This window comes from Alnus glutinosa, chromosome 2 (assembly GCF_958979055.1).
Source record: "Alnus glutinosa chromosome 2, dhAlnGlut1.1, whole genome shotgun sequence".
Taxonomy (NCBI): domain Eukaryota; kingdom Viridiplantae; phylum Streptophyta; class Magnoliopsida; order Fagales; family Betulaceae; genus Alnus; species Alnus glutinosa.
The window spans coordinates 37,791,675-37,817,560 of NC_084887.1; the positions used below are offsets into that span (position 1 = coordinate 37,791,675).

General features: G+C 37.2%; 4 protein-coding genes across 4 annotated transcripts; 2 read left to right on the forward strand and 2 right to left on the reverse strand.

The window, feature by feature from the left end:
• Positions 1–3,636: 3,636 nt before the first annotated feature.
• On the forward strand, positions 3,637–11,211 carry LOC133859987 (protein TPLATE). The gene is made up of 7 exons (XM_062295597.1): positions 3,637–5,081; positions 5,580–6,176; positions 6,991–7,352; positions 7,722–8,025; positions 8,709–8,831; positions 9,537–9,992; positions 10,417–11,211. Exons 1-7 carry the CDS (start codon positions 3,957–3,959, stop codon positions 10,960–10,962), a joined length of 3,513 nt encoding a protein of 1,170 aa, XP_062151581.1. The 5' UTR covers positions 3,637–3,956; the 3' UTR covers positions 10,963–11,211.
• An 837-nt stretch (positions 11,212–12,048) lies between these two features.
• On the reverse strand, positions 12,049–17,420 carry LOC133859988 (COP9 signalosome complex subunit 3). The gene is made up of 11 exons (XM_062295598.1): positions 17,151–17,420; positions 16,512–16,627; positions 16,154–16,400; positions 15,375–15,432; positions 15,183–15,272; positions 14,947–15,012; positions 13,447–13,536; positions 13,123–13,281; positions 12,924–13,045; positions 12,426–12,498; positions 12,049–12,339 (listed from the first exon to the last, which is right to left on the reverse strand). The coding sequence occupies exons 1-11, from the start codon at positions 17,333–17,335 to the stop codon at positions 12,271–12,273; spliced, it is 1,275 nt and encodes a 424-aa protein (XP_062151582.1). The 5' UTR covers positions 17,336–17,420; the 3' UTR covers positions 12,049–12,270.
• A 1,270-nt stretch (positions 17,421–18,690) lies between these two features.
• Positions 18,691–21,729, forward strand: LOC133859989 (uncharacterized). Its single transcript, XM_062295599.1, has 4 exons — positions 18,691–19,063; positions 19,515–19,658; positions 19,756–19,961; positions 21,306–21,729. Exons 1-4 carry the CDS (start codon positions 18,816–18,818, stop codon positions 21,461–21,463), a joined length of 756 nt encoding a protein of 251 aa, XP_062151583.1. The 5' UTR covers positions 18,691–18,815; the 3' UTR covers positions 21,464–21,729.
• A 552-nt stretch (positions 21,730–22,281) lies between these two features.
• On the reverse strand, positions 22,282–25,549 carry LOC133860953 (uncharacterized). The gene is made up of 6 exons (XM_062296635.1): positions 25,398–25,549; positions 25,210–25,294; positions 24,628–24,699; positions 24,159–24,325; positions 23,604–23,715; positions 22,282–22,764 (listed from the first exon to the last, which is right to left on the reverse strand). Exons 2-6 carry the CDS (start codon positions 25,249–25,251, stop codon positions 22,540–22,542), a joined length of 618 nt encoding a protein of 205 aa, XP_062152619.1. The 5' UTR covers positions 25,252–25,294; positions 25,398–25,549; the 3' UTR covers positions 22,282–22,539.
• Positions 25,550–25,886: the final 337 nt, after the last annotated feature.

The window sequence follows — 25,886 nt, forward strand, 5'->3', positions numbered from 1 at the left end:
GTTTCGTTTTTACAACAGATATTTCTATATATATATATAATTATATATAGTTACCCTTTCGGTGGGGTTGATGAATGGCATGTTTCATGAAGTTTGGGTAAATTGTAATTTTTTTTTTAATTTTGTTTCAAATTTTTTAAACCATTTGAACATATTTTATATATATATATATATATATATATATATATATATATATATATATATATATATATATATATATATATATATATATATATATATATTTTTTTTTTTTATATCCACAATATTTTTAAAAATCCATCACTCAAACGAGTCATTTTGGTTAGCCAGCTGTCCAGTTTTTTTTTTAATTAAACACATGGTGCTTCGTTCAGCTCTTTGCACTGACAGCTAAGAATAGTAAATAAACAAAGCTATTCATGGACTCCTCGAATTCCGTAAAAAAGTTTGATTTGAGCTCCATTTTATTACTAAAAACTTGGCTTCACGTTATTAACGTTTGTGAACAAATTTGTATAACACTACGCTTGTTTGTGTATATATTTATTAATATATATAATATATATTATGCTATTTATAGTTTTGAGGTGTGTTTGATAAAAAAACTTTAAGAAAAAAAAAAAGCATGCAATTAATAAAATAAGATGAAATTTTGAACTTTTTTAAGAGAAAAAAATATATTTTGTTCTTAAAAAGAAGTTTGACTTTCTAAAAAAACAAATTACAAAAATCGTTTGCCAAAGTAGTCTTTATTTTCAACAATCATCAAGAAGTTTCAAAAAAAAAAAAAAAAAAAAACAATCATCGAGACCGCTACTTATGGTGGTTTTCTGTCGCGTACGCAATGTGAAATGAATTGACAGTTGATAATATTATATTAAACCCCGTCAACCGATTCTATAAAGCTTCAGACAAAGATAAATGCTTCTTAAAAGCTGACGTGTAAATAATTTTTAAATATTTCTTCAACTTCACAACTCCATCAAGCAATCTAGATCTAGATCAGAAACGTTATTGCGTCGATCTATTCGGTGAGTTAATACCAGGATGATCGTGTTCATGTCGGAGAAGAACGATAGGGTCTGACCAGTTGCATAGCATGCACTCTTCTTTCCTGACCACGACCTCTTTTTCTCCTTGGGGCGGTAGTAGTACTCCTTAATCACGTCATAGGTTGCAGCGCCATGCAGTCTTGGACGGTTAGCTCGCTGTAGAAAGTGCTTGTGAGCCGAGTGCTTTATCGAGTTGTTAATAGGCGAGCTCAAGCTCTAACTAGCATAAATTTTTTCTTTTGGCGAGCTGGGTCGAGTTCAGCTTTTGAATACTTGCCACGAGCATGGGCCAATTAGCAGTATAGACAGCCAGCCCTGCGACAATTATCTAGCGTGACAATCCGTTGTCCCGTTGTCCGACCAGGGAGTAATTATTCGGACAAATAGGTTTTATAATAAATGTTGCAGTGATGATCATTTCCCTTACATGGATGCCACTAATAGGTTAGTTGGTTTTTTTTTTTTTTTTTTTTTAAAAAAAAAAAAGAAATACCATTTTGTATGCTTTTTTATTTTTATAAAATCAGCCATTAAATTTGCATGATTCACACCATCATTCCCACGTGAATCTTATAAATCTAATCACCTTTTATTTTCTTTTTTTCGTCTCTCTCCTGCCTATATGCTCGGCAACCGATGAAAGGATGCTATCTGAGTGGGAGTTCCCATAGGCCGTACCTAACTGACTTTAGGAACAGGTGATAACCGTGATATGGGCGTTCATGCCTTGTTTATAATTTTGGATCAGATGCCTTCAAATTTTTTAAATATTTTAAATTTTTAAATTGTTAAATTTTAGCTATACTTTATATTTCACGGTTCACAATATGTCAATTGTTCACTTGAAATAAATGTAAAAATATTTATTAATATTACTTTTTGTTGATAACATTTATTCTATGTGGACAATTGATACATTGTGAACCATTAGAGCACTAGTAGCAGTTACCCTATATTGGTTCCCTTCCCTATATTTAGGAAAAATTTCATGAAAAACATCAAAAAACTTCCCACAGCAGATGCCCTATATTTAGATGAGGGGGTTGGAAATGAATAGTGATTCCTAATGTATACATGTCTACTATTCATTCCCATGTATTATTTTAATATAAAAGAAGAATAATTAATTGATATAGTGAAGTGATAAAAAGTAGGAAAGAGAGAAAAAGAATAAAATAAGAGTAAAAAAATAATATTTAATTGATATAGGGAAAAGTAAGGGAATCTATTATGGGGTATTTTTTTATAGGGAAGCAAAAAGTAATTTTGTTCCTTAAATATAGGGAAAATGATTGGAATCTGCTGCTAGTGCTCTTAGATGTAAAACATAACTAAGATCTAACAATTTAAAAATTCCAAATATTTAAAAAATTTGAAGGATCGTAATCCATAATTTTAGCCTACATTGGCCCAACAAAAACTTCTTCACTTTACGGAAGACTTAAATTAAAAGAATTAAATTATTTATAATTATTTGTTCGAGTTTGAGAAAATTTAAACAGGTGGTCGTAACAGACCACTTATGAGACTCACTTGATCGGATTAGTGGTTAGGCAACTTAATTTTTATTTGATCAAGTGAATCTTATAAGTAGTCTCTCACAATTACCTGCAAAGTTTCTTAAATTTAAACAAATAATTATAAATGATTATAACCCGTCTTATAGGGAAGTAAATTATCAAATCATGAATCTTATCAAAATAAGATCTCAATCGTTTATGCGCTTTGTATTCTTCTCTCTATTCATTACCTATCCAAGTTCTCTCCCAAATCCCAATATGTGTAGTTCAACGCTTCAAGCTGCTTCGACTGAGGTGAGTGTCGCCCCTAAGCGCAATTTTATTGGTGGACTGCGGTTTTACTATTTTCGGCCCAACCAAATCTCACGCCTGCTAGGCCAACCTTCACTTTTAAATTTTAATTTTTAGTAGTTAACAAAATCTAACTTTAAATGAATTTGAGATTCCAACAATATATATATATATATATAATCAGCAGTTTATGTTGTAATGCTCCATTTTAAGCATAAAATATTTTCTATATTTTTCTGTATTTTGTGCAACAAAAAATATAGTTAATGAAAATCATTTTCAATTTCACCGAAAAAACTTCTTAAATTTTTGAAAAATGATTTAAATCATTTTTTGAATTTAAACTCTTCATTCTTGCACCCACATTTGTAGGAATTCAGCTGCCACTGCTGAAATTTGGCCATTGTTCTCGAATTTTGGTGACTTAAATTCTAACAAAACTGACCGAAATATGACAAATACAGTCGAACTCCTGCCAATTTTGCCGGAATCCGATTGTATTGTGCCAGATTATGGTGAATATGGCCAGAATCCGGCTGGTCGGTGACGGAATCCAACTAGTGCTACTGCTGAATTTCAGCTACCATTACCGGAATCTCGACGCCGATAGGTTTTTTTTTATTGGTGATTTTTTTGTATGAACCAAATGTTAAAAAATATTTAAAAAATAATTATATTTTTTTAAAAATAATTTGTTAAAAATATTTTACGATGAAAAATATATTACGCCTACATAGGCTAGGCCCGATAAAATGGCTAGCAATTCAGGTAAGAAAATTGCTGAAATCCAGATGTGGGCGACAAAAAGCTAAGGTAAGACAGAGCCCCAATTCTGGGCCGTTTTCTCTAAGCCCACCACCGCAAAAATCATCCAAAGTCTACACCACTCTCAGGCTCTCAGCCGTGGCAGGTCCTCCCAACTCCCCCAACTTCACACTCACACTCCGCCATCTTCCCCATTTTCCTCTGAAAATCAAATAATTGAAACGAAAATAAATTCCTCAATTCCTAACATGTCCAACATTTCCATTGCCAATCACACCCCCTAACCAAAACCAAACACAAAAGCAAAAAGAGGAAGATATTTGGATCTGGTGGAGGTGGGGACTTGAAGATGGACATTCTCTTCGCCCAGATCCACGCGGACCTCCGTTCGAACGATGCGCTCCGCCAGACCGGCGCTCTCCTCCAAGCGCTACAGCAGTCCGCAGCGGGGCGAGACATCTCGGTCCTGGCCAAGTCCGCCGTGGAGGAGATCGTGGCCGCTCCGGCATCCGCCGTGTCCAAGAAGCTCGCCTTTGACCTCATCCGCTCCACGCGCCTCACCGCCGATCTCTGGGACACAGTCTGCATAGGCGTCCGTAACGATCTCGACTTCCCGGACCCCGACGTCACTGCCGCTGCCGTCTCCATCCTCGCCGCCCTCCCCTCCCACCGCCTCGGAAAGCTCATCGCCGATTCGAGCAAGGAGATCGAGGCCTGTTTCGGCTCGCAGAGCGACAATCTCCGATTCTCCATCACCGAAACCCTAGGCTGCGTCATGGCTCGCGACGACGTCGTCACGCTCTGCGAGAACAGCGTGAACCTTCTGGATAGGGTTTCCAACTGGTGGACACGTATCGGCCAGAACATGCTCGACAAATCAGACTCCGTTTCGAAGGTCGCGTTCGAGTCCGTGGGCAGGCTGTTCCAGGAGTTCGATTCGAAGCGAATGAGCAGACTCGCGGGCGATAAGCTCATCGACAGTGAGAACTCGCTCGCGATTCGGTCAAATTGGGTTTCGTCGATGGTGGACTTCGTGTGGAAGAGGCGCAACGCGTTGATGGCGAGGTCGTTGGTCTTGCCAGTCGAGAGCTTCAGGGCCACGGTGTTTCCGATCGTTTACGCCGTGAAGGCAGTGGCTTCTGAGGCCGTCGAGGTGATTCGGAAGCTATCGAAATCTTCTTCTGCCATTGGGAGGAGTGTTTCGGATTCGAATGCGGAACGGTTCGTCGGAGTTTCGGACATGGTTTCGCACCTGGCGCCGTTCTTGGCGTCCTCGTTGGACCCGGCTTTGATTTTCGAAGTGGGGATTAATATGTTGTATTTGGCCGATGTGCCTGGAGGGAAGCCCGAGTGGGCTTCGCAGTCGATTATTGCGATTCTCACGCTTTGGGATCGACAGGAATTTTCGTCTGCGAGAGAGAGTATCGTCAGGGCTGTAGTTACGAATCTACACCTCCTCGATCTTCATATGCAGGTATAGCGTGCTCATTTGCTAGTGTTATTTACCTGTTCAGTTGGGTTTTTTAGTTTGTTTAATTTACCGCTTTGAACATTAGAACCTAAAACTGTCTGTATATTGATAACTTGGAGAGATCGCATGGAAGGCAAGTTGGGTTTGGCTGGCTTTGGTGAAAATGAAACCTGGAAGGGAATTCTGTTCATGGTTAGCCGTTGAGTAGCGTTATGAGCTTAATAAGCTTTGTAATTGAAGAATTTCCAGTAGATAAGATATGGATGAGAATGTAGCTGCGGTTCTGTTTCTCTTTGTCAACCCTGTATTGTTTTCCTGTGAGCTGATGAAGTGTTATAATGATGGTCTTTTTCAAGGCTCAGCTTCTACTTAAGAAAGGGGAATAAAAGGACACAGCATGTAAAAGTGATTCAAATGTGTTTATGCTGTGAGTAATGCTAGTATCTATGTATGAGGGTTGAGTTTTAAACATGATCTGACATGTAGATCTTTTGTTTGTAGGTTTCATTGTTTAAGAGGCTTCTTCTTATGGTGAGAAACTTGAGGGCAGAATCAGACCGCATGCATGCTTTGGCATGTGTTTGTAGGACAGCTCTCTGTGTTGATCTGTTTGCAAAGGAAAGTGTTCGAAGAGGTCAGAAACCTCTTGCAGGAACCGATATTGCTTCTCTTTTTGAGGATGCAAGAATAAGAGATGATCTTAATAGTGTCACGAGTAAAAGCTTATTTAGGGAGGAGTTAGTAGCATCACTAATGGAAAGTTGCTTTCAGTTGTCTCTACCTTTGCCTGAACAAAAGAACTCAGGTATGGAGAGCAGGGTCATTGGAGCTTTAGCATATGGAACTGGTTATGGTGCACTAAATTGGACCGAGCCTGCTTTGGAAGTGGTGGAAGTTTGTAGGCCTTGCGTCAAATGGGATTGTGATGGCCGGACCTATGCAATCGATTGTTACCTAAAGTTGCTTGTTAGGTTGTGCCATATCTATGATACAAGGGGAGGTGTAAAAAGAGTAAAAGATGGTGCTTCTCAGGATCAAATTTTAAATGAGACAAGGTTGCAAAACTTACAACGTGAACTTGTGAAAGATCTACGTGAGGTATGTGAACTCCGCTTGACTAACTATAATTGCACTTGCTATGACTTAACATTGTGGCAATGCATATGTGGGCTGTTGCACTTCCTTATTCATTTTATCTGTAGTTAATGCTTCAAAGAAATTACTTTTATTGTTGTTAGATACAAACATGTTTAGTAGTTTGTTTCGCATAATACCTTTCTTGTAATATAAAACTATGTTGTTCTTGAAATTGTATTATAATAAATCAGAAATGAAGGAGTCAAACCGTGATTAGTGATGCTGCGAAGCTATGTCCTCATGTGTGCTGCCCTGCATGCCTTCAGTAGTTCATTTATACTTTTATGTTTTGTTTTTAATCAATAAACTGATCTTTTGCTTGATGCTGATGAGTGATTCCACAGGCCATTAATCAACAAATGTGGTGCTAAAGTATCAAGCTATAGAATAGCCATGTACTTCTATTTATTGTAGTCAAAAGTGTCTTAGTCTTGAGTCAGGTTTCTGACTGGGAGCAGGAGTCATGTATTGTTTTTTTGCTTTCTGCAACTGTTATCTGATTTCTTAGGAATTGTAAAAATGCTCATTCGAAGTAAAGTGGTTGTTATTACCTTCAAAACTAAAGACGGTTGCTATTTCTTTACAATATTGTATTCCTCAGATATTTGTTCTTTCTTTAGTTGTTTCTTTCTCTCTCCACACTGTTTTCTCGATTATCTACCGAATTCCAAGGTGTTTTAAGTCCTATCATCTTTGTTATTTTTTGTGCAGTGTATATTGAATAGCTTTTATCTATTTTTTGCGTGTCATTCCCAAACCTTTGTCCATTTGGCAGGTGAATACCTCAAGAATATGTGCCCGCCTTATTTGGGCTATTGCAGAACACATAGATCTAGAAGGATTGGATCCACTTCTAGCTGATGACCCTGATGATCCGCTTAATATCATTGTATCAAATATTCACAAAGTTTTGTTCAACATAGATTCTTCTGCAGATACAACAAATAGGCTGCTAGATGTTCAGGCGGTTCTTTTATGTGCTCAGCGGTTGGGGTCACGACACCCTAGGGCAGGGCAGTTACTGACTAAAGAACTCGAAGAGTTCAGAAACAATGGTTTGGCTGATTCTGTGAATAAGCATCAATGCCGCTTAATATTGCAGAGAATCAAATATGCATCAAGTCATCCAGAGAGCCGGTGAGCATAATTTATATCTTTATAATCTGAATAAGTGTGGATCAAAAGATATCATTTGATTGTACGCCCTAAATTTGCCAAATTTGCATCCCAATTTTTCCATGTTAAATTCTCTCCCCTAGGAGTTCCCAAACCCAATGTGGATCAAGATGTTGCACAGAAATGTTCTATCTGAATTTAGTTTTGTGCCCATTTAATGGAGTATGTCAAATTGGTGGACAATAATGATTGCTAAACTTCAGCCATTGTACTGTTGCTTTCCCTTTGTTCATTTCCTCAACCATATTTTACTAGTTTCTCGACAAGCAATTCAATATGTGTATAATGTGGAGAATGTTGAAAAGTCGGATGGTTATGTTTCTTTTTCAGGTGGTCAGGGGTTAGTGAAGCCAGAGGAGATTACCCATTTAGCCACCACAAACTAACTGTTCAATTTTATGAAGCATCTGCAGCTCAGGATAGAAAGTTGGAAGGATTGGTTCACAAGGCTATTTTAGAGCTTTGGAGGCCAGACCCTAGTGAGTTAACTCTTTTGCTGACAAAAGGAATTGACTCTACTTTACTGAAGGTGCCTCCAACTGCAATTACTTTGACTGGTAGCAGTGATCCATGCTATGTTGAAGCATACCATTTAGTGGACTCAAGTGACGGAAGGATCACTCTGCATTTAAAGGTTGAATTCTTCTAGTTGTAACTATTACAATTAACTCTGTAAGCCCTTTTATTAATGATTGTTATTGTTATGTAGTAGGCTATAAAAATTTTCTTAATTCAAAATTTTAAGTAAGATACTTATATAACATGGCACTTGGCACCATTGTTCTGCTTTCATTGAGGAGGGAAATAATGATCATGTGGAATGGATAGGTGTTTCGTTGTCGTTGGACGGTAGCTAGAAAGCACTTTGTCTGAACTCATGACTCTCAATTGCTAATATTCAAGAAGTTTTTACCCTCCACCTTTTGAGAACCCACTTTTTAGAGCAACTGATTATTTTGTGAATTTGTAGGATTTTCATGCAAATTTGAAGTGGGTAGGGATTTGTATGTCTTTCCTGTTAGTTTCTGTGGGAGCTTAACTGAGATGCCAATGCATCATGCTGTCATGACTCATTCCCTGGCACACATATATAATCATATTTTCATGGTTCATATTCTGAATAGTAGAGGTTACTTGAAAGAAACAGTGGGATTATGTTTAAATTCATTCAATGAGACTACTTTCTCTGAACTTCCATGAACTAAAGGGATGAAAAGAATTACTTTATTCCTTTGTAGGATACGAGCTATGGCAGATAATGCTCTTATTTTGTGCTTGATTAAAATAAAATTTTGACAATTGGTGAATATGTTGCAGGTCTTAAATTTAACTGACCTTGAACTGAATCGGGTGGACATTCGGGTTGGATTATCTGGTGCATTATATTTTATGGATGGATCTCCTCAAGCAATTCGGCAACTGCGTAATCTAGTTTCGCAGGTTTTCTTCCCCACCTTTGCAGTGCTTCTTGGTTTTTCACTTTTACCTTTGTGGTGCATCTTACTGTTTTTTCCCGTCAAGTTTTTCTTTTCTTTTACTGATAATCTTTTAGTAAATAAAAAATTGTTCTTCCCGACCAGTACATTCTCTAACCACAAATTAACTCTGGTGGTCTATAGTTTAGAAAATAGTGTCAGTTACCACGTTGTAACAGGCTTTAAGGATTAGAATGTGTCTCAATCAATCCTTTTGGTGGAGTTCCTAAATATTATCTGCCTATAATATTTTAGCATTCCTTCCTCAATGGATGCCATCTTCTAATAGAATTTGTCATATTCAGTTTTTCATTATATTTCTCTTTCACGGCTCCTGTATCGACAGCTTTTAAAGTCCTCTTTGTCTACTTTTCTGCTGATGATGATCTTGCCTTTATTTACTTGAACTCAATAGAAACCTATATGAATGGTTGTTGCTGGGGAACTTTGCTCTCTCCCCTTTATTGTTACTTTTTTATTGTGATGATAATTTTGGTGGGCAAGTTACATTTTGCATTTGTGTGAATATTAAATTGCCTTGAAGTCTACAGCTTGACAAGACCTTTTTGATATGGTAATTCATTCTAGTCATCTTCTTGTCCCCCTCCCTCCCTCTCTTCTTTTCACTTTGAGATTTTGTGATCCATTCTCTTGATGATGTTATTCGTAGGATCCAGTACCCTGCAGTGTGACAGTGGGTGTATCCCATTTTGAGAGATGTGCCCTTTGGGTTCAAGTATTATACTACCCATTCTATGGCAGTGGTGCTGTGGGAGATTATGAAGGTGACTATGCTGAGGAGGATCCACAAATCATGAGACAGAAGAGAAGCTTAAGGCCAGAACTAGGAGAGCCTGTGATTTTGAGATGTCAGCCTTACAAAATTCCACTGACTGAGCTTCTTTTGCCACATAAAATCTCTCCTGTGGAATTTTTCCGCCTATGGCCCAGTTTGCCAGCTATAGTGGAGTACACTGGGACATATACATATGAAGGAAGTGGCTTCAAGGCTACTGCTGCACAGCAGTATGGGGAATCACCTTTCTTAAGTGGACTGAAATCTTTGTCAGCTAAGCCATTCCACAGAGTTTGTTCACATATTATTCGAACTGTGGCAGGGTTTCAGGTATATAGTCTACTACTCTTTCTTGATGTTTGAGTTGACAATCTCTTTTGCAGTTCAGTTTCTTATGCTAGTTTGTGCAACTATTTAAGTGGTGTTTCTTCTGTGAAAACTCCTCTGGTATACTTGGGTTTATTTTCAATTTTAGTTTTGAAGGGACCTCGCCTCTGTCAGTGGCAGATTCTCTGATATGTCCTTGTTGGAATAGAAGAATTTCTGACATTTAGAGGAACTTGGTGAAGTAATTGATTTTCTCTTGTTGACTAGGATCTGAAATGGTTGAAATGTCTAGAGTAATTTGGAGTTGAAATGGCTTGTAAAATAGATACTTTTGTAGAATTAGAGCAGTGGCATTCTACCTACATGTTGTTTTCTTTGAAACTTTACTTGAAACAAAATTAGCCATTAATTTAATGTCTCGGAACAGCTTTGTTTTGCTGCAAAAACTTGGTATGGAGGCTTCTTGGGCATGATGATCTTTGGAGCCAGTGAAGTGAGCAGAAACGTGGATTTGGGAGATGAGACAACCACCATGATGTGCAAATTTGTGGTTCGAGCTTCTGATGCATCAATTACGAAGGAGATTGGATCGGATCTACAGGGATGGTTAGATGACCTTACTGATGGGGGTGTGGAGTACATGCCAGAAGATGAAGTGAAGGTGGCTGCTGCCGAGAGACTTAGGATCTCAATGGAACGGATTGCTTTATTGAAGGCAGCCCAACCAAAAAAGACTCCAAAATCTGAAGATGATGAAGAGGAGGTTGAACAGGAAGATGAGGATGACGACGACGACGACGACAATAAGAAGAAAAAGAAGGAAGAGAAGAAAGACGGCGAAGAAGAAGATGAAAAAACAAAGGGACCTTCAACCCTGTCAAAGTTAACTGCAGAGGAGGTTGAGCATCGGGCTCTTCAAGCCGCAGTGCTCCAGGAATGGCACATGTTGTGTAAAGAGAGGAATCAAAGTTAACTTACAATTTTTATTTTTTCTTTTCTTTTCTTAAGGACAAAAATATATTCTTTGCACTCGTATTCTTTTTATGATATATGAATTAGGTGGTAGTTGAAAATTTGACGGCAGAGTGCTCTTTTGGGTTTTTGGTTTTTCTTTTTGTACTTAATTTGTAATCGGGGAAGTCCCTTGTACATCTTATACCGGCTGTTCATTGGTCTTTTGTTCACCTTGAGAATGTAATTCCTAGAAATATGTTTTGTGACATAGTATTTATTTCTTGCTTCCTCGCATGCGATTTAGATACATGTCAGATAATAGAAAGAGTTGAAAAAGTTCTCATTGGACCGCCGGTTCTCATTACTTCATTTGCTTCTTCAGACTAGATGGAACGGAGTTCCCAATCTGATTAGGAACAGTAGAACAATTGAGCTTGAACCTTGACCTCATATTTAAAGAGTAGTATAAAACTATCATATAATGTTTCTCTTTTTTTTTTTAAAAAAATGTTTCTAATAGAAGAGATTCCCTCCTAAAGAGCGGACAAATGACTCTTCATGTGCCCTTGCAGTAAACCAATTCGAATGTTTCAATTGGAAAACATCTAATTTCATTTACCATGTAAACTTTGATGCTTGCAACAAAAAATCACAGCACAATTTACTGAAGAGTAATGCTATACATCATCCCCTTGTCCTCCTTTTGTCTCCCAAAATTGATGTGGCTCTTAAAATCACTATTGAATTTTTAATATATCACTATTGAATTTTGATCCAATGGTGATTTTAAGAACCACATCAATTTTAGGAGGACAAAAAGATGATGTATAGCATTACTCTTTACTGAATTTAGAACAACACTCGCTCTTTCTTTTTCTTTGATAAAAACTTATTGTGCAACAGGACCGTCTTGTATCTTAATTTTACAATGCTAGTTCCCGATTTTTTCTACGCAGCATCTCACAATGCTATAAATCTTACAAATACTAGTTTTCCTCACAAAGACCAGAAGGCCTCAAGCTGTCTAGCCTTTCAGAATTTCTTTTTGATTTTCAAAATTCTGCAGGACCATCCTCCTAAGAATGAGTGCTGGGAAAAAAAAAAATAATAATAATCTTGACTAATTGACAAGATACTTCAATATAGAAAATCCTCACAACTAAAACAGGGTTTTAATCACATATATCCAATTTTCTCTCATTTGGGCTACAAAAGAAAATTTGCATTCCTTTGAACAATGAAGAGCCGATAGAGCAAATTAATTGGGGATGTAACATCATTCTCGTAATCATGAACCACTTCATGGATGACTAGTCAAGCTTATACTTCATATGTTAAATTTCTGAGGAACAGTATCAAAGTCATCGAAGTCAAATCTCTGTCTTTCTCTCCCAGCCTGAACATATACATGAATTTCCTTATCAGTGATCAATAACTAATAAATAAGTCTGTTAACATGTAAACAAATGTGACAGGGTTCACCTTTGCTAGGTATAAAGGATCACATGAGATCTGTTCATCTATAGCAGTCAGCTTCCTTGACAAGGCCATTATCCTGGAACAAAAAGCGGGGGAGTATAGAATTAGAGATTATTTTCCCATGAAAAATGTCAGCTGTTGTACAAATAACAGTAGAAGGTTGAAATTGTTACATTCTGGTGCGGAAAAGAAAAGAAGAAGAATAAAAAAGGAGACACACGGCAATCCCTTCTGTTAATGGCCATAAACAATGATTTGACATTCTTATTTTGATATTTTTCATTGAGCTCTTCACACATATCATGAGGCTTCATATAATCTATGAGAATCACTCTACATAAAAGACTGCCAAAATTCATTCACTGACATCTAACTGAAAATTAAGATCTTGGACAGCACAGGAAGAACTAGGACCTCAAACTCATGGACTTCTGGAAGATATCTCAAGTACCGTTCTCCTATGGAATAAATGCTAAAATTAATAAGTTTGCAGCAACTTACCTCTGGATAGATGAATCGATATGCTCAATCATCTCACAGGTCTTATATTGTTCAGGATCCTCTAGGAATCTAACCATTCCATCCTTCTGGTTGATTGTTGCAAATATCTCCCCATCTTGGATCTAAAATTTGGCATATAAATTGTTAATGGCACAATACAAATGATATCATAATACAAAATTTTGCCCTCTGAAACTACCATTTGCAGGACATGCATTTCTGCCTCCTTAGGGCTATTCAGTTGTACTGTATTGGCAATATCTTGGAGGGAGAGGGTCAGGTATGTCTGGGTCAATCTCTGGATATTTCGCTTATACATAGATGATACAACCTGCTTCACCAGTCCAAGATTGTTGTCCTGGAAATAAAATATTTTTAGCCACCTTTAGATAACCAAAGCATTTGGGTAAAAGCTTCATCAAGCAACAATAAAAGCCAAAGTATAATGTTGCATACAAATTGACTCGGCATTATCTTAGGCTAGCCGAGACACTGAAAAGTCAATTATGTATGATAAACTCACATTTTCAAAATGCTCCCTGTTTGTCTGGATGTATGCCTCTAATTCTGCAATTTTCCCAGTGCTATAACTATTTGCAAGGTCAATGTAGGGCTGCACAAAGCCAAAAAAAAAAAAAAAAAAAAAACATATTATTGGAAAATGTTCTCAAAGCTCCAAATTGGAATACCATGAATAATGGTCCAGATTTGCACGAGGAAAAATACATTGGCTATTAATGGAGAGCAGGAATTTTGGGTACTCTATTTGTTACTATATGATTCACAGATACAAGACCAAGAATGAGAGCAGGTGGACAACTGCTGAGCTTTCCTTCAAGACATAATACAGAGTCAACAAACCCAACTTTATACCAAGGACATTACAATTTTAGTAGTAAAAAACATATATCAGAGGCTCAACCACTACATGGAAAAAGCCAGATACACTGAAGCAGGTAAAATACGAGAGAGAGAGAGAGAGAGAGAGAGAGAGAGAGAGAGAACAAACCCAACTTTATACCAAGGACATTACAATTTTAGTAGTAAAAAACATATATCAGAGGCTCAACCACTACATGGAGGGAGGGAGGGAGGGAGGGAGGGAGGGAGAGAGGGAGGGAGGGAGAGAGAGAGGGAGGGAGGGAGGGAGAGAGAGAGAGAGAGAGAGAGAGAGAGAGAGAGAGAGAGAGAACAAACCCAACTTTATACCAAGGACATTACAATTTTAGTAGTAAAAAACATATATCAGAGGCTCAACCACTACATGGAAAAAGCCAGATACACTGAAGCAGGTAAAATACGAGAGGGAGGGAGGGAGGGAGGGAGAGAGAGAGAGCCTATACTCCATATCCAATAATCATATAAATATATATATAATGTCATTAGGACCTTAATTTGGAAGCCCCAAAGTCATTTTTTCTTCCATAGAAAAAAAGCACGCCAAGTGCCATCCATCTCCTAGTCTAATAAATATGTGGTTTTAGTCATTCATAATATTCTAGCCATAATGCTGCCCAAATTTCAAATAAGATAGCTGAAAATCATCTTCCACAATGCTGCACTATGAGAACATGACTTTCATGCTTTCACAATTACTTATCAAAAAGAAAAAGAAAAAAGAGGATAGCTAAAAATATCTCTTTCCGTGCAAGAGATATTAGTGCTTGATCTCTGTTTGGTAAGAATGGGAATGGCCTCCCTATCATAAAAGGTAAATTACATAATGAACCCAAGATTTGAAAGTAATCTATTTACTAATCAATCTAAACCCCCCATTGAGGACAATTATCATAGAGGTAGCTCACAAGCAAAGACTATGTTAGAATGAGAATGCCACAATGCAAATCAGAAAATTGTCTTTCCATGACATTAATACAATAATTTAGCTGACAAGGCATATCTTAAAACTTGGTAGCAATCTTATAAAACATAGTCCAACCCAAAATCTATGTCTAATAGCCACAGAATCAACCCAAGGGCTCCCAGAATTAAGAGCCATGCCTAGCTTAATTTAAGACAATACCTGACAGAAGTTCTTTAGATGTCTCTGAGCAGCTGAAGAAGTGTACTTAGGAAGATTTGTAGAGAACTGCATCCCAACATATAAAAGATGATGTGATTAGTCTATAAGAGAGTGACAGACATACTTGCTCAAAAATCGCTTCCCAATTGCGAATCATGTGACAATATTTTCGAGAATAACTTTCTTCTCTTCAGTCTTCACATCAACACAAGGGTAAGAAGGAAATGAGGGCATACCTGTCCATGGTGAATGAGAGAAACCATTATGTATTTTTTGTACGCTTCAATAGCTATAGCATTTATATTGGACATTGGGGCAGTAACGGCCTGAAAAATAAGCCATAAGCACAGTCAGGACAGTAATGTGCATCAAAATGTCAGGATGTCAACGAATTATTTTCAGTAATGAGCTCTACATAGATAACACACATTGTGCAGAAGCTCCAGTGCTTTGCGAAAACGCTTCTGTCCAATGCATATCATCCCACTGTAATGATCACAAATGTGAAAAACTGTCAGCAAACTTCCTTACTGCTATCAAAGTACTCAAAGCATGAAACATAACTAATCCTAACGGTTGGCAAAAATTCAATCTTCAAGTAACACAAGATTTTTCATTTGTTTCCCTTCATGCTTTCTAAATAAAATAAGATTTTTTTTTTTTTGGGCTTTTAAAAGTTCAAGGCTTCTCATAAGATCATTCTGAGCTTCCATGTAGATAATCTAACATTACCAAATCGATCCTTCATTATTGAATAAAAAAAAAGCTTGTTATTAATAGTTTATCGCACTCAATTTTTTCCATTGTTTTTTTCCACTGTTAAGAAGTACCATAAATTATGAAATAGCTATGAAATTTTTGGTATTCTTACTTAGGTGACTAAGCAGTTCCCAATGAAAGATTTATTTCATAGGATAAATTACACTTATCAAACAAAAACATCCATAACAACACTTCAAATCCTAGGTGCACCAGTAGATCAAGTGAGCATCCAATAAAGCGAGAGAGTTCCCCCAAGAACCTACGGTATATGTCCATAAAGAAAGCAAAATGACAAATGAGATAGGAAGGTTACCAAGAAGCTAAAAAGGAACATGATTACAGGTGTCAAATGAAACAATCAGAGTTTAAAAGCAAATCACCACAACAGAAGTGTAAATTCTCATCTATAAGAGCAGAAGAATGCTAAGAAGCAAAAGCAACCTACCCATAATAACAGTAGAGGAAAAAGTCCCTTGGCTGATCAACTTCAAATATATCATCCTCCAAAATGGACAGGCCGGTTTTGTAGCACTTCGCCAACAAACAAAGAAGAAGAAACTCCGGATGCAAACTAGTCAAATGTTCTGAGGAACTCTGAAGTTTCTGAACAGCTGCCAACATCGGAGCCACCCCCCGAATTGGTGCCTCAAGCAGCACAACCTGTTCCTTGAACCTCTTACAAACAGATACAACTGCAACCCCAGCAATTAATAACGTCAACGAGTGTAGTACAGGTGATTTGATGACATTCCTCCCATCAAATACAATTCCATCTAAAGGTTAAAAAAAGAGAGGATACATACATTTATCGGGTGCCAAACGAACCTGCTCTGGAACACAAAAGCTAATAAATCTGGCAATGTAAGGAACCAGTGTAGCAGCTTGCTCTTTCGAGATTGGGATAGATGTGCACGCTTCTCTGTCACCACAAACACACGAAATTTCTTCCAACACTCAAAAATCGAACAAAAAGCTGACTACATAAGAACAATAATACCAAAGATATACGAATTTCCATTGTCATCAAACTCAATATCATACATTACGCCAAAATTCATGTCTCATATAAGTTACGTAACAATGTTCTCCACACCTTAGTACTTTACCCTAGTTTGATAGCCGAAAAAATATAAATAAAATCCTATTTTTTCTCAATTAAATCACACCCAATTGAACGTAATGCAACTGCTTCTTATACTAAGTTCTACTCCCTCATTTTTATCCTATCCAAAAGAGAATACAAAAAGAACGTAACAAACATGAAATTTAAAATTTTCCATTCTATTTTCTTCCACTTTCTTCTCAACCGAACAACAGGTTAGGCTACACTAAATATCTAAACCCTAACACTAATTATTTACAGTTACGAAAATAATAAACAAGCAAAAGAAAAAACGAAAAAAAAAAAGGAATAGTATTTAGCAGAATGAAGCAGAGCTTACAGGATGTAGACGTATCCGAGAGAGTGTATGGAGGGGTCGAGCTGGTTGAGAATCGGAGACAACCGAGTCGACTCGGAGCGGAGCGAGTCCTCCGCTTGCTTCAGAATGACATGGAGGCGTGAGATGTCTCCGGCGCTGCTCGACAGCCCTTGGATTTGGGCAGCCAGAGCTTCCAATGACCCCATGTTTCCGGGTTGTCGAACTCGGTGATACCAACTCAGTCTCAGAGAGAGAGAGAGAGAGGAAAAAAAAAAAAAAAACTTCTTTAGCCCTGAGTTTCGCTTGTATTTTATAAAAGAGTATGATTCGACTCGGAGATGTCTCGTATAAATCGTTGAGCTGACTCGGGTTACGATTGGACCGGAGAACAAAGGCCTGGGTTGCCTCGCCATTGCGATTCTGATAGGCGGTGCTTTTAGATCGGGCCTATGTTTAAGCCCGAACTCGGCCCGCCCAATTCTTCCTATATATCACTCTCCATAAAACTCCAAGAGCAGGGGTGGGTGTCGGTTCGGTAGGCAGTTAAGTCGGTTCGCTTAAGTCAACTTTGTCGGTAAAATAGGTAGGCGGTCGGTGTCGGTTCAGTTGCAATTCGGTAAGCAATAGTCTGATAATTTGCCTACAAAACATTCAATAGGCAATAAAGTCGGTTCGGTTAAGTCAACTTTATCGGTAGAGTCGATAACCGATTAATGTCTGTTCAATTACAATTCGGTAAGCGGTCGATAGATGGTAGTTGAAAATTTTTTCTTATTTTATGCCACATAAAATGTAAACCCTTTGTTGCACATTCTGTGTCAATTGTCATTGCTTGCTGCCTTGCTTTTATTTTGTCTAGCTGTGATTCACATGGGCTCAAGTGCTTTACCAAATTTCACAAGTTTATGGTCGTACCAATAATTCACGTGACACTGGTCCGTCAACCATAGATTAAATTTAATTATTTAGTGGTTGACGTGGTAAGTGTCACGTAGTCTTATAAACTTACATGACATTTCATGTGTCACTATTACACCAACCACAATCAAATTTAATTGTTTAGTAACTAACATAGAACAGGCCACACATATTACCTCGTTAACTTGTAAAGAACTTGTAGTGCTCTTAGTAGCACTCACTGCTAAAATACTAAAATTTAAATCTTTCAATGAACTCGTTTAGGCGTAAGAAAGAAAAATCTCATAATCATGCCATGAATTTTCTTTTTCTCCTTATTAAAGGGCATGTGGCATCCATGAATGGGAGAAATTAATTAGAAATTTGGGTAAATGAAAATAAAAGAACTGGAAGATGAAAGAAGAGGATTAGAATATTCTTTTTAAAGTAATTTTTTTAGTGGAATTATAAAATTTTAATCTTATTTTTTTAATATGATCCGAATGTTATCATTATAAGATATAATTTAATGAGATCATTGAGATAGAATAAATAAATTTTTTTTTTTTTTTTAAAAAAATATGATTATTTAAGAATTACCAAGAGAGATCTATCTTCTTCTGGAAGACCGGAACAATAAGAATTATTACCAAGAGAGAAATCTATTAAAAAGAAAAGAGGAGACCAGAGAGAGAGAGAGAGAGAGAGAGACAGCAGTGTAAACGAAAAAGAAAAAAATCGAGTGCAAGCTTTAGCGAAAGCTCTAAAAGCTCGAGCAACGAAACAACAATGGCGGACTACCACTTCGTGTACAAGGACGTGGAGGGCGCGTCGACGCAGTGGGACGACTTACAACGAAAGTTCGGGAATTTGCCGCCGAAACCCCCAGCGTTCAAGCCCCCACCCTTCACGCCCGCCCCGGGCGAGTCCTCTATACCCAAGGACAAGTCTTGGATCGATGAGAAAACCGAAGAGGAGCTCGAGGACCTCCAGGACGACCCCGATCTCGACGACGATCGCTTCCTCGAAGAGTACAGGTCTCCTATTTTGTTATGAGTCGGTTATCTGTATTCGTTCCGTTTGGTTACCGAGAAAGTGTAGGAAAATTAAATGGGATGGAAAATTCTAAAACTTCTCATTTCCACGCTTATTTTTTATTTAATTTGTTAGTATCGAAGGATTAGGAATGAGTTTACTTGGAAATATTCTTACTGTGAAACTAAATGAAACCTATTGTGACATTGTTTTGGTTGTTAAGGCAGAGATAAATAGAGTCAAATGGGTAATTTGGAAATGATTTGGTTCAAAGAAGTTGAACTTACCTTTTGAATTGATTAAGAAACTCACAACAAAAATTGCGAGGCCTAGCTATATGTTATGCCGCTCATTTCAATCAAATCTTTGAGCAACAAACCATTGTATTAGATATTGTTAAAATCAGTGTCTGTATTGATGTTTTCTTACGCTAAAATGTCTATGCTAAAATAGGAAAAAGAGGTTGGTGGAGATGAGGGAAGCAGCTAAGGTTGCGAAGTTTGGATCCGTGATATCGATTACAGGATCAGACTTCGTGCGAGAGGTTTCGCAAGCTCCACCTGATGTTTGGGTTGTTGTGATCCTCTACAAAGAAGGGTACTTTATGAGAGATGTAAAAAATACACTTGTTATTTTCTTTTTAAGGATTTGTTGCTATGTTTGTTATGTTGATGTTTGTTGGAATTTCTGATAGAATCCCAGAATGTGCACTGCTAATGCAATGTTTGGAAGAATTGGCGACAAAATACCCGGCCACGAAATTTGTTAAGATAATATCTACCGACTGCATCCCCAACTACCCGGACCGTAATATTCCTACTCTGTTAGTGTACAACAATGGTGCAGTGAAAGCAAATTACGTTGGCTTGCATAGTTTTGGCCGGAGATGCACACCTGAAGGTACCTTACATTTTAAGCACGGCTCATTTTTTCCATTAATTTATGACCTTAGCACTTATCTTAATCAGTTATTATTCTATATACGAGATCTTTTCTTCTCTATGTGAATAATCATTTTTGAATGAGTCTCAAACAAATTGTCAGTCATGTTTTGTAACAAATTTTAATTTTTTTGGGAGCTTTTTGAAATTTATGGATCTCATTTTTTGTATGCCTCTCAACAGAGTGATTGATCTCCAGCTTCTCAATTATGAATATGTAAAATGCATTGTTGAAAGAAATTAAACACAAATGAATGACGACTGATACTTTTGGGATGGCGAACTGAAATGAGATTTAAGTTATCGTAGACATGATATTAGTGTGTAGTTACTAAGGTAAATTAGACTTTAAGCTTCTTGTATGATCATTTTCAGTATGACCTCTGGGAGTAGTTTTGCTGTGCACAAGAGCAGCCGTATAATATTGGAGCTTGAACTTGTTTTCTGCAACTTCAAATTGTGGATTATTTGAAACAATTTCATGTATAGCATCTCGGATTAGTTTGTATCACCCATCTTAGTTTCTTGTTCTTGAACCATGTATCACGGAAAAGAAAAGTTTTGTGAACCATGCCCAGGAAGCTGTCATATTAACTTTGTCAGTTGAAGTCTGTATTTAGTAGGAAAAGTTGCTACTTAAAAATTTCAGGCAGTATTATTGGATGTGGATTATTTGAAACAATTTCATGTATAGCATCTCGGATTAGTTTGCGTCACCCATCTTAGTTTCTTGTTCTTGAACCATGCATCACCGAAAAGAAAAGTTTTGTGAACTATGCCCAGGAAACTGTCATATTAACTTTGTCAATTGAAGTCTGTATTTAGTAGGAAAAGTCGGTACTTAAAAATTTCAGGCAATATTATTGGATGTTTTGTTTGAGAGTATCTCATGTCAAGCCCTGGACCTTGATTTTTTTTTTTTTTTTTTTTTTTTTTTTATTATTATTATTTTTTATAATAAGGGAAGATTTGAATCTCCCCTTCGGCCAATTACTTATAAAAAAAAAGATTTGAACCTAGAACATCTGAGACAAGGCACAGTGGCTGTGGTGAGATTTCCTATACGTATCAGGTGGTGGCATTCCCCTGGATTTCTCGGCAATATAAGACAATTTGGAATGATTCCATGTGGAGGATACTTTTCCTGAACCTGTTCTTTTTTCAACATTATGTCATGATACCCGATTACTTGGCTCTTTGGCTCATTATGTATTGTTGTCAACCTGATATCTTTCTACTTACAATTATTCCGCTTAAACTCTTAACATATTCATATTAAATATTTGTGTTCCCCTGAAACTAGGTGTTGCATTAGTTCTCTGCCACTCAGATCCCGTACTTGATGATGGCCAGAGTGGGAGTGATCCGTCAAGAAAAGCTGTGATAGAAGGAGTTCGCAAGAGGCTCATAGAGAAAGTAGTGAAAGAGCATGAAGATGATGATGGATCTTCGAGTGATTAAAATCTTTGTAATTTCTTTCAGGTTTTTTTTAGCAGGAAAGGACAAGTGTTCATTGAAGATAAAGGAATGCTCACTTGCTTTCCTTCTGCCTGCACACCTCTGGTTTTTCTTGCTGCTTGTACACCTTTTTCTGTTTTTCTCGTCATCTGTGATACTAAGATGTTTGTTCCTGAGGTATGACCTTGTTTTTATGTAGACCCCAACTCAAGTTTGAATACTTCTCATGGGATGATGTACTATTTTTTGAGGTGAAGGTTCATTTCCTAGATTCTGAAGTTTTGTGATTGAATATTGTAACATGCCTTACAGCAGCCTTATTCAGCAGTGAGCGGTGATAAGTTAATGTGGAATTGTAACATGCCTTACAAAGAGCCTTAAAGCATTGGTTAGCTCCAATTGTACTGCATTGAGGCCCCTTACAATTATCTAGAAATGTAGGAGCCTGCAATTCCTTCAATCAACAATGAGCGGCCTGAATTATACTGAAGCCTCAAATAAAAAGCAAAATTAAATAAAAATAAAAATCCCTTAAAAAGTCGAGTCGATCGCCCCATAACAGAACTGTGCTAGGTTAATCATCTTTTAAGCCTTTTATAAGGCGGTTAGACTATTGGGGGTGGTCGGCCACTCTTGAAATAGCTTTGGGGGCAAAACCTGATTTAGAAGTAGTCCGACAACTACCTCAAAATAGGTTAGAGGGTAGCGGTTGCCCTTTTAGCTTCATTTTTTTGTTCCCTCCTTTTTCTCAATCTATTTGTACCAAATGATTCCTTCCAACATAATTTCTTCCATGGTTTAAACTTTAAACTAAAAAAAAGTGCAAATTCCCAAGGTAGGAGCAGTTTAATGGGCAAAATCAAGGCCAATTAGTCACCATCTCCTCGTATGCTCAAGGTTTTGACACCGCAAAACAAACATTTGAATAGAATTCTGATAACCACAAAAGAATTTCACAACCCGAACGTTGACTATCCTCCAAAGTAAGAGCTGATTTATGGCCCCACATTCATGGTGGTTACATACAAACGATAAGAAATTGCCCTCTATCAAATACGAGAACACGCTCCAACTGCTATTTATGAACTCACGTCTGCTTTAACTTTTTTCGCCCTTTTGCCTTTTATTGTCTCATTGGCACTCTGTTGTTGCAGCTCAGCTTTCTTCTCAGCTCGAATCATTGCTCGCCTTGCACGGGGCCGCATTTCGCGTACTCTTCTAGGAGGCGTTATGTATGGTTCAATGGGTCTGTCACCGAAGGGGTGCTCACTTCCAGCAAATATCCTCAATTTTCGATCTCTATCCTGCATCCAAAAGGCCCTAAAATGTAAGACAAAAAACTTTGGAATGATTGTTCCAATAGACCAACTGTATGGAAGAAAGGCGCATGTAATTACATGTTTACACGAGTTATACCAATATTTTGTTCTTCATTCCCCTTGTCCCCTCAAAATAATCGAAGCAAACAAATTGGTGTGATTGTATAACCAAAAAGTAGTAACAAGCAACTAATCTCAACTGCGGATATTAATCCTGGTGGGTCTACCCCCGACAGCCAACTGTCAATTTTCCAAGGACAAATTAAATCGTGCCTTGAAATCAATTAGGCTATTACTCATATAACGTAACTGAGAGCCACAAAACTGGTTACACGACTTCTGTCCTTGAATGAATGCCATCCTACTCAAAAATTCAAGAAACAAAATGATGCCAATTTGAATACGCAAGCAAGCCAAGGGAAGTTCCCAAGCATTTTGATATTGATATTCATTATGCAGGACACAGTTTCTCGGCCTGGATCATGTACCCATGTAAGGTGAATAAAGTTTACTGAGAGACAGCTAATAACTGATGATGTGTTGGTCAGGCACCTCACTTCAAAGGTTCAAAAAGCTTGTTCAGATAAAGATGAGGATCACCAAGGTGAATCCCATGTTTATGTACATAGGTGATGCATTTTTTTTTTTTTAAAAAAAAAAAAATTCAAACTAGCACACGAAACTTCTGCTACTAATTAATCTAAACTAGAACAAAGCAAAAGAGGTGCACTTTATTGTTTTTAGCTAGTTTAATAATAGAGCATTTGAGAGAGAGAGAGAGGGAGGGAGGGAGGGAGGGAGAATCCTAAAATTCTAACACTCACATCACGCAATTTGTTTCTTGGAAGCATGCGTAATACAGCTTTCCGTATGACTTCTGTAGGATCTTTAGCCATCTGGTCCTTTAAACTCCTTTCCTTGAGGTGGCCCACATATCTACAGGGTACATATAGTTCAATGTCAATATCAAAATGCATAAAACGACAGCAATTAGGTGGAATTTGGAAGCTACACGAATAATTACATTTTTTTTCTTCCTGCAGAGATGTAATTTGAATATGAGTCCACTTTGTTTCAAGTGGCACTTAAAGCAAGTAAACTTTTGGTTCTCACCACTGATCACCAACAAGATCTTTTAATATGTCGTTAGAGACAAATCTTCAAATATTTTCTTTAGGTTACATTGAACAAATATGCAAGATCTTTAAATTCCAATTGCGCTGTTGAAATTAAGTTATGGCGCATAGTGATCACAAACTTGTGCACCTCAGCTTATATAAAAACAAGACAAGAATTAAATCATTTTATTTTCCTGCACTCCCCCGAATTTTTTATCACTGCTACAGTTCACAAGCAATAAGTGAAGGAGTAGAACTTGCCCAGTATGCCAATGATAAATCTTGTCTGTGAGTTTTCTCCCTGTGACGCAGACATCCTTTGCATTAAGCACAATGCACATATCCCCATCATCACGATTTGGAGCATATGTTGGCTTATCCTTTCCTTGAATCACAGTAGATATTTGGGATGCTAATCTGCCAAGGACCTAGGGAAAAATCGTATTATCATAAATATTTGCAAACCTTATCACTTCGAACAGATAAATTGGAGATTTGAAAAATTCAATAGAAATACATTAAGAAGCCAAGTTTAAAAGATCTTAAATCTGCCTCATTTCATAATAATTTGCTGATCAAACTCAGGTACTTCTGTTCCCGAAAGGAGTAGAAAGACCAGCATCATTAGCAAAATTCTAAGGACAGAATTTTTCATCCATGCCTGTATCTACTAGATATTTAATTTGCCATAATTAAAGGCATATGGGGGAAAATGATGGTATATGCAAACCTGGCCTTTGGCATCAAATACCCTCCAGCGCAGACCTTCCAGATTTATACGTCTCAGCCCAGCAAGTGCTTTCTGCAATAATATTGAGTGATAAGTTCCGTTATTGATTTGGTCATCTTAGTTAAACATTAATCAGCAAATAAGACACCAAGGGGCATGGCGTCCAATATAAATTTCGAATTCGATGAAAAAGATTATCGTTTCCCATTCTCAAAGTACATCAAGTATGAGGGGCATAAATAACGGCTTAACCATGGCATTTTTTCAACACTTAGAGAGTAGTAGAGAAATATGTAATGGGATTTTTTCACGAATTCCATGATACCTGCAACCTGACAGCAAATTCAACAGTAAAGAAGAAATGGGTAGTGACAATACAACAGGAAAACTTCAAGACTTCGCGATAAAACCACATAACATAGAGAATGAGTCATTCAATACATTTCACAAGCGTGTGGCGTGCTTCAGTGACTATGAAACGGGTTTGGTTTTAAGCAGAAATAATAATTATAACTTGAGCTCCACAACGAATGAAATCTACGAGCTTTGAAACATAGAGATACAATAAAAGGGAAATATTGCCTTCATGTTGCCACTGAAAGATTGAGCTGCTTGGGTTGCCATTTCTCTTTCTTTGAATCTCCTTCTTCACGCCCAAATCATCCAGCTGAGAAAATCCAATCAAAGATTAAAGCTAAATAAATCTTCAAAAAAAAAAATGTTGTTAAATTAAATTTAAAATATAAAAAGGGAAAGGGAAACAATTGGACCTGTAAAACCCTGAACAGAGAGAGCTTAGGGTTTGGGCAAAGAAAGAGAAAGTCCTGAAGTGAATTCGGCTCTGATCCACTGCTATTGTTTTCTTTTCTTTCTTCTTTTCGGAGGACTTGAGGCCGTTGGATCTTCAGGTAATAAGTCGTGATTAAAATGGACCGATTAGAGTCGGCCAAGGTTAGATTTGATTCTGGATGAACAGTGTTAAGGGTAATATAATTTTTATTATAAGTTTTTTAAAATTGACATGACAATTTATATGATATTTACTACATTAATTATTAAAATATAAATGATATTTATCCCGTTTACAAACTAATATAGTACTTCGCATGACACTTACCACATCAATTACTAAAATATAAACTGTCATATATGTGTGACACTCATTTTCATAAAATGTATTGCCACATAAATTTGTAAGGAACTTGTTTTAAGATTAAAAATTTCTCTAACCCAGTCCATAAAAAAATTATTACGTGTCT

Coding starts and splice junctions, on each gene's coding strand:
- LOC133859987 (XM_062295597.1), top strand. CDS start 3,957: ATGGACATTCTCTTCGCCCAGATCCACGCGGACCTCCGTTCGAACGAT. Junction 5,082..5,579: donor TCCTCGATCTTCATATGCAG/GTATAGCGTGCT, acceptor TTTTGTTTGTAG/GTTTCATTGTTTAAGAGGCT. Junction 9,993..10,416: donor GAACTGTGGCAGGGTTTCAG/GTATATAGTCTA, acceptor GTCTCGGAACAG/CTTTGTTTTGCTGCAAAAAC.
- LOC133859988 (XM_062295598.1), bottom strand. CDS start 17,335: ATGGGGTCATTGGAAGCTCTGGCTGCCCAAATCCAAGGGCTGTCGAGC. Junction 13,537..14,946: donor ATCTAAAGAACTTCTGTCAG/GTATTGTCTTAA, acceptor GGCTTTGTGCAG/CCCTACATTGACCTTGCAAA. Junction 12,340..12,425: donor ATCCTTTATACCTAGCAAAG/GTGAACCCTGTC, acceptor GTATATGTTCAG/GCTGGGAGAGAAAGACAGAG.
- LOC133859989 (XM_062295599.1), top strand. CDS start 18,816: ATGGCGGACTACCACTTCGTGTACAAGGACGTGGAGGGCGCGTCGACG. Junction 19,064..19,514: donor CGCTTCCTCGAAGAGTACAG/GTCTCCTATTTT, acceptor ATGCTAAAATAG/GAAAAAGAGGTTGGTGGAGA. Junction 19,962..21,305: donor CCGGAGATGCACACCTGAAG/GTACCTTACATT, acceptor CCCTGAAACTAG/GTGTTGCATTAGTTCTCTGC.
- LOC133860953 (XM_062296635.1), bottom strand. CDS start 25,251: ATGGCAACCCAAGCAGCTCAATCTTTCAGTGGCAACATGAAG. Junction 24,700..25,209: donor CTTTCAGTGGCAACATGAAG/GCAATATTTCCC, acceptor ATATTATTGCAG/AAAGCACTTGCTGGGCTGAG. Junction 24,326..24,627: donor TATTTGATGCCAAAGGCCAG/GTTTGCATATAC, acceptor ATTTTTCCCTAG/GTCCTTGGCAGATTAGCATC.